The sequence below is a fragment of the Puntigrus tetrazona genome, unplaced genomic scaffold (genome assembly GCF_018831695.1).
Source record: "Puntigrus tetrazona isolate hp1 unplaced genomic scaffold, ASM1883169v1 S000000746, whole genome shotgun sequence".
Classification (NCBI taxonomy): Eukaryota; Metazoa; Chordata; class Actinopteri; order Cypriniformes; family Cyprinidae; genus Puntigrus; species Puntigrus tetrazona.
This window is the reverse complement of record NW_025048355.1, coordinates 2,155,001-2,162,500: the sequence shown is the minus strand read 5'-3', so window position 1 is coordinate 2,162,500 and position 7,500 is coordinate 2,155,001. Positions and strand designations below refer to the sequence as shown.

Below are 7,500 nucleotides of genomic sequence, written 5' to 3'. Positions count from 1 at the left end.
TTAAATTAATTATATTTTATACTTACATTTTTAAATCTTTTATTGCAGTTAACGGTTATTTTATGTAAATGTCTTAATTGTTAAATTAAACTAAACGTATCTTTGAGCAGCAACGACACACTCTTACAGCTTTTGAGTTGTGTGTGTCTTTCAGTGCTGACTGATGAGTGAAGGGCACTAGGTAGTGACCTGCTCGTAGTGTAGAGGGGGCAGGTGTTCTCCACACACACTCCTCTGCTCCCTGAAGCAGCGCTCCTGAAGAGCCGGGTCCCGCGCCAGGAAGAAGCCCATCCAGGCGCTGGTGGTGGAGGACGTGTGCTGGCCGGCGAGCAGCAGACCGATCAGCATCCCGGCGATCTCGTCGTCGTTCAGAGGTCGGCCGTCTCTGTGCACATCATTTCACTCATCACTGCATTCGCTTCATGTTTTTATACATTTAAAGATGCACACGGTTATATTAGCTCTTATTAACCGCATCCTTAATATATGTTCACAGCGTCCCTATAAACACACACACGCGTGTATATATTTATAAAAACGTGAACGTTTATATATTTAATGTGTTTATATTTAATCTCTTAAATTAATATATGCACAAATAAATGTGTACAAGTTTATTTACATATACATAATAAATATACATTCATATATTGTGTAACTTATGTTGGATGCGACTCATTATTGGACAGTTTTAAATAATATATTATGGTAATTCTTACGATATATACTTAGTTATAAAACTTAATATTATCAGTTATGATCATTATATTATTGTTATATATGATGAACATAAATTATATTATTTAAGAAAATTATATAATAATGATTTGATCATAAACGTGTTTGTTAAACTTATATAAAATATATATATATATATATATATATATATATATATATAAACAAATATTTTTAACAAACACGTTTATGATCAAATAATTATTATATAATTTTCTTAAATAATATAATTTATGTTCATCATATATAACAATAATATAAAATAGATATAAAATATATTTCATTAACAAATGTATTTGTTACAAAAATAATTAGATGTTTAATATGTGTTCTATAAAATATTATAAATTCTAAAAATGTAAGAATTAAATATATACATAAAAATGCGAGTTATAGTTAATACGATCAATGATATTAGATATTTGCATGATAAAAATGTGTATAATTTTATAATAAAAGCACTTTTTCAGTTACTTGTACGTGGCGTCTATGAGCGTCTGCAGGATGTCGTCGTTTCTCTCGCCGGCTTCTCTTCTCTTCTTGATGACGTTGTAGAAGATTTTCTTGATCTCCACGTGCGCTCGGTCCCTGCGTCTGAGAGAAACACAGCGCCGTGACCCCGGGCCCTGCTGCCGTTAGTCGGCGCGCTCCGAGCTGCTGTACCTGAAGCTGGGCAGCGGCAGCCATCCGGGCAGGAGCCAGGCGGCGTGGGTGAAGCCTCCGTCCAGATCGGCGTACAGCTGAGCCACTCTCTCGTCCAGCATCCCCCGGATCTCACGGCCGTGAAGACAGCGGCTCGCCGTCAGGATGATGAGCTCGGACAGAGCCTCGAACAGATCTGAGCGAGACACACCGTCACACGCTTCTATACCACTCGGCAGAATCAGAGAAATGTGTCTCTGTAATGGATGTGAATGGGTGCCGTCAGAAAAAGAGTTATTATGGATCATGTTTTGTCTTTTTGATGTGAACTGACGGACCAGAGTGCTGTGGATTATTGTGAAGTTTCTATCACACTCTCATTCTGACGGCACCCATTCACATCCATTGCAGACACATGAACAAATGGCCTGATGAAGAGCACATTTTCATTTTTGTTAACGTCAGGATGATGAGCTCGGACAGAGCCTCGAACTGATCTGAGCGAGACAGACCGCCATACACTTCTATGACTCATCAATGTGTCTCTGTAATGGATGTGAATGGGTGCCGTCAGAATGAGAGTTATTATGGATCATGTTTTGTCTTTTTGATGTGAACTGACGGACCAGAGTGCTGTGGGTTATGATGAAGTTTTATCAGACTTTCATTCTGACGGCACCCATTCACTTCCATTACAGAGACATGATTGAATGGCCTGATGAAGAGCACATTTTAATTTTAACGGCTCGCCATCAGGATGATGAGCTCGGACAGAGCCTTGAACAGACTGTTACACGCTTCTATCTGACTCATTAATGTGTCTCTGTAATGGATGTGAATGGGTGCCGTCAGAAAAAGAGTTATTATAGATCATGTTTTGTCTTTTTGATGTGAACTGACGAACCAGAGTGCTGTGGATTATTGTGAAGTTTCTATCACACTCTCATTCTGACGGCACCCATTCACATCCATTGCAGACACATGAACAAATGGCCTGATGAAGAGCACATTTTCATTTTTGTCTGAACTGTTTAATGCATGCTCGCGCTCTTATTTTGAACGATTCGTCACTGTGAAGAGAAACCTGGCGGACTCGTCTCCTTACTCCTCTCTCCGCTGTCTCCCCATCGCCTGAAGTAGTCTTTCGTTTCCTCTTCGATTATTTCCACGTGTTGTTTGAACTGTGCGATGTTCAGACCCGTCTTCAGCATCTTCTTCTGCTCCAGAAATAACTGCAACGCACAAACGCCAATCAATCCAATCAGAAGAGTCCTGTAGCCGGTATGCACTGTATGAGTCTAAATTATGCAAAAACTCAATAGGATATTAAATAAAGATCATGTTTCATGAAGATATTTAGTAAATGTCCTACAGTAAAGATATGTTTGTATAGTAATATGCACTTAATTTGCACGACTCTAAAGTTTGATTATGTCCTGTGCTCTCAGAGATCTGGGCGTGATCTTACGGGGTTGGGCACGTCGTACGCGACTCCCTTCCCGAACACGGGCGTGGTGAGGCGGGCGTAAACGTCCTCGGCGTTCAGATCCTCGTTCCTGCTGTTGAACATGAGAGCGGACGCGTCGCTGCCCAGCAGATACGTGAAGGTCTTCCCGACCATCGTGAAGCTGACCACAGGCCCGTACTACAACAACATCATCATCATCATCACCATCACCATCATCATCCTCATCATCACCATCACCATCATCATCAACATCATCATCCTCATCATCATCATCAACATCATCATCCTCATCACCATCATCATCCTCATCATCATCCTCATCAACATCATCATCCTCATCACCATCATCATCACCATCACCATCATCATCACCATCACCATCATCATCCTCATCATCATCCTCATCATCATCATCATCCTCAGCAGCAGCAGATCTCCTGAACGTCTGTCTGAAGGTGCTCACCTTCTCGTAGGCCCACTCCAGAAACTCGATGGGACTCCTGCCGAAAGCCACGGCGTGACCCAGGAAGGGAATATAGGACGGGATGTGAGGAGGATACTTCTGAGGGAACAACAAGAAAACACTCAGATACATTCTTTTCATCCAGGAAATATATGTATATGTATATATATATATGTATATGTTTGTATATGTATATGTATGTATATGTATATGTATATATTTTGAGTGTTCTCTGAATATATGTATATGTATATAACACCTTATTTTAAAGTGTCCTTGTTGTCACATGTACTTACTATTATAATACCAGTAAATGATGCATAATTACATGCAAGTTATTTGTATATATATATATATATATATATATATATATATATATATATATATATATATATATATTTAAAGGGCACGTGAATAAATATATAGTAGATTAAGAAGAAATCTTAAACATAGCCATAAAAACATCTATATTTTCTGTTTTCTTGCTAACAGATGGAGAAACCGTGTTTAAATGCAGCTACAGTTCCTGTCTGAAGATGTTCAAGTGAGCTTCACATGTAGTATTTTACATTTATGGACTTAAAAGTTTCTAATAAATATGAGGAGGTTCATACAAAAAAAAAACTTGCATTAAGCAAACTCTCGTCCTTAACATAAAACCCAAAACAACATTTTATAGCGTAAGGAAAAATAAAAAAATCTATATCATGGACGATCAGGGCTTTAAGCTTCTCCCAGAAACACTGAACCAAAGGAAAGAGGAAAAGCCGCTGTTCGGGATGAAGCCGGTGTGTAGTTGTGTACCTGTTCTCCGGTGAGCTGCGGGCGGGTCACGTGTTTTCTCAGGTATCTCAGAGTCAGGGTCAACACGGAGGCGGCGAGCAGCAGCGCGCTCACGCTCACCTTCTGCAGCGCGCTCTCGATCAGCTGACCGCTCGCCTCCAGGATCGACATCTCGCCTGTTCTTCACCTGTTCTTCACCTGTGTCTTCACCTGTGTCTTCACCTCTTCTTCACCTGTTCTTCACCTGTTCTTCACCCGTGTCTTCAACGGAACGCGCCTCTGACTGCCGCCTCTCTCGGGTCCCCGTACACTTTAATAGCCGCCGCTCTCCGCTCGGCCCGGGTCCCGCCCCCGCCTGATGTGAGCGGGCCGCTCATTGGTCGCCTGGGTGTGTCCGTCAAGTGAGTCCATGCTCCGCGTCGGCCGCCTCGCGCGCTGATTGGCCGACGCTGCCTGAACCGATGTCTGCTTATATGACGTCACCGACTTTTCGCTTTCGCGAGCGCTTTATTGACACTTTAGTGCGTTACATATCGAACCCGTTCTCTAAAAAATATCATTATATACCAACTCTCACGCACTTGAAATGCACAAAAAATGTGTTCTTTTATGTTATAGAAATATCAACACTTTTTTCTGTTTGTATCGCCACATTTAGAAAAGTGCTGTCCATTAATCGCATCAAAAATATGTTTTCGTTCACATATGCGTATCGTTATGCGTATTTATCATTTATATATAAATAGGCACACGTGCATGCACGTATATGCATGTATGTATTATTTTACATCATGAATAAATAATTACACAAATTTAAACATTTATACAACTTCTTTAACGGTCGAAAAGGGTTACAGTACTTTGCACCTTTTCAATTTCATTTAATTTGGTATGTGTGTGTACAATTAACTTTTTTTATTAAAATAAGTCAATCGGTAACGAGCTCGGCGTTGAGAATTGCATTTTACTTTTGCAGAAAGCTTTATCCGCTCGTTCTGATCTATACTCTCGTGATAAAGTTTTAAGTTTTAAAGTTTTAATGTCTCTAACTTTAAGGCGACGCATTTTCGAGATCTTCGGAGGCGCTTCGTCGAGACTTTTATTTTGAAATGACGCGTTTACGTCCGAACGTGCGTCTTGCGTCACTCCCAGTCGACTGAGAGGCAGCGTTGCGCGCAGCTCACCGGAAAGAGCGCATGACTTGTGTTTATAAAGTTGAAAAATGACGGTGTGTAACTTCTTTCTTGAAGGTCGCTGTAGATACGGAGAAAAGTGCTGGAATGAACACCCGAGAGACGGAAGAGGAGGAGATTACAGAGGAAACCAGCAGCCCAACAGAGGAGGTCAAACACACAAACACACACACACACACACACACACACACACACACACACACACACACACACACACACACACACACACACTTATAGTTATCAACTATCACGTCTTCACGAGGACAAATAGCACCAAAACAGCCTGATCCACCTGAGTGTCTTTTACGAAACCGTAAACTAAATGTTGTTAGCTGCTAGGAAAGAGTGGTGTTCTTAATTCTATTCAGTGTGCACTTCTAGTGCACTAAAAATAACCCCCTCAAATGAAATTTTACTTGAAAATAAACAGACCAAATTTAAAATGGTTTACTTTTATCTCTTGACTTGCATATCTCAATCATTCAAGTGTAATACCTATTGTTATTATCATCAGTGTTATACTTAGTATGCTAGTCAACACAAAACAAGTGTCCTTATTTAACTGTAGTGCGTTCTTCAACATTGCATTTAAAGTAAATATGTTTGTAAGTGTGCTAGACTGCTGCTAAATGAGAAAACACAAACACAGAGTACTTTCAGTTTCGCCAGCATACTTCAAACGCATTTATTAAATCCGTACTGCTTAAATGACCTTAAATTGCTTTTAATATGAATTTAAAATTGCGTGTCTGTTTAGTTTGCATAGAAATATGTAATGAGCACTCTTTTAAATGTGTTTTCAGAGGAGAGTGCTGTTATATCCTGTGAGATATACTACATAGTTTGTAGTTAAACTCAGTGTATGTCTTCGAGCGTGTTTTCTCAGATCAGAGCAGCAGGGCTTGACTCGTGTCGCCGGTGTCTCTCAGGTTTTGGGAACCGTGTGTGGGTGAACCCGGCTCAGCGCTCCGCCGGCGACTATGTCCAGCCGTCCTCGTTCTCTCGCGGCGGGAACAACGACTGGAGCCGAGGAGGAGGAGGAGGAGGAGGAGGAGGAGCAGCGCCGCAGGGCATCAAGAGCTCAGACTTCAGCTTCAGCCAGAACAGATTCTCGGCGCTCTCCTCACACACTCCGGCGGAGAAGGACCGAGGACAGAGCTCAGCCGACGACGTGTACGTGGCGTTCATCATCCTTACTGTAGTTGGAGGTTGTACACACACATCTGGTCACGAGAGATTCACAAAAGAGATCATTTTTGTTCGTAGAAAGCACTTTAAATGCAAGCAACGTGTCTGCTTTTAAAGTGTTAGACACGTTTCGGAAGAATGAAATGTCGGATTTGGTTGAAAATGTGTTGCGTTGTCATTCACTTTAGTACAATATTTGTGAGAACAACCCGCTTATGCTTATATTAAAATATATAAATTAAATTTGACTGCGTTTTTAAAGTAGTAAAACCTCCTTACTGACAAATATTCAAAATGAGATCTAATTAGTATTTGAGGTGAAAGTAATTAGTCTTTTAATGTCAGAAACTGAATTTTTAAATATGCCTGACAAGTTTTTGTAAAGAAGGGAAAAAGGCACTGTTTATTTTTTTGCTCAGAAAAAAAAAACAGAATTGCAATTAAACAGAAAACTTTTAAAATATTTATATATTAATATAACTTATTTAATATATAAATTCATTCAATATATACTAACATATTTTTTTTCTTAAATATATACATGCATTTGTGCATATATATATATATATATAGTTTGTGTGTGTGTAATATATATACACACACACACACACACACACAGTATATGTTAGTTTTGTGCTAGTTGTATCGTCTTAGAGTCCTGTTCTTTATTTCAGGGATACGATCCAGAAGGACATGGAGATCTGGCAGACGTCGGGCCAGTGGCCGTTCTCCTGTTATTCTGCTCTCAAAGGCCGGATCTCGGGTGAGTTCAGCAGCCGGTCTCACTGTAGAGCTGGGTGTTTGGCTGAGGATCTGTGTGTGTGTTCTGTGTGTGTGTGTTCTGTGTGTGTGTGTGTTCTGCGTGTGTGTTCTGCGTGTGTGTTCTGCGTGTGTGTTCTGCGTGTGTGTTCTGCGTGTGTGTTCTGCGTGTGTGTTCTGCGTGTGTGTTCTGCGTGTGTGTTCTGGCGTGTGTGTGTTCTGCGTGTGTGTTCTGCGTGTGTGTTCTGCGTGTGTGTTCTGCGTGTGTG

General features: G+C 40.6%; 2 protein-coding genes across 2 annotated transcripts in view; one reads left to right on the top strand and one right to left on the bottom strand.

Annotated features, from left to right (window-relative positions):
- Window positions 1–4,432, bottom strand: part of LOC122335214 (lanosterol 14-alpha demethylase) — an 8,454-nt gene extending 4,022 nt beyond the window's left edge. Inside the window, exons 1-7 of the mRNA XM_043233025.1 lie at window positions 4,113–4,432; window positions 3,309–3,407; window positions 2,846–3,022; window positions 2,483–2,609; window positions 1,399–1,573; window positions 1,210–1,329; window positions 190–385 (exon numbers count right to left, since the gene is read on the bottom strand). Of these exons, the coding sequence (XP_043088960.1) occupies window positions 190–385; window positions 1,210–1,329; window positions 1,399–1,573; window positions 2,483–2,609; window positions 2,846–3,022; window positions 3,309–3,407; window positions 4,113–4,262 (1,044 nt within the window). The 5' untranslated portion in view covers window positions 4,263–4,432. The remainder of the gene's footprint in view (window positions 1–189; window positions 386–1,209; window positions 1,330–1,398; window positions 1,574–2,482; window positions 2,610–2,845; window positions 3,023–3,308; window positions 3,408–4,112) is intronic.
- A 792-nt stretch (window positions 4,433–5,224) lies between these two features.
- Window positions 5,225–7,500, top strand: part of nup42 (nucleoporin 42) — an 8,091-nt gene continuing 5,815 nt past the window's right edge. The window contains exons 1-3 of the mRNA XM_043233026.1: window positions 5,225–5,434; window positions 6,214–6,457; window positions 7,147–7,235. Of these exons, the coding sequence (XP_043088961.1) occupies window positions 5,314–5,434; window positions 6,214–6,457; window positions 7,147–7,235 (454 nt within the window). The 5' untranslated portion in view covers window positions 5,225–5,313. The remainder of the gene's footprint in view (window positions 5,435–6,213; window positions 6,458–7,146; window positions 7,236–7,500) is intronic.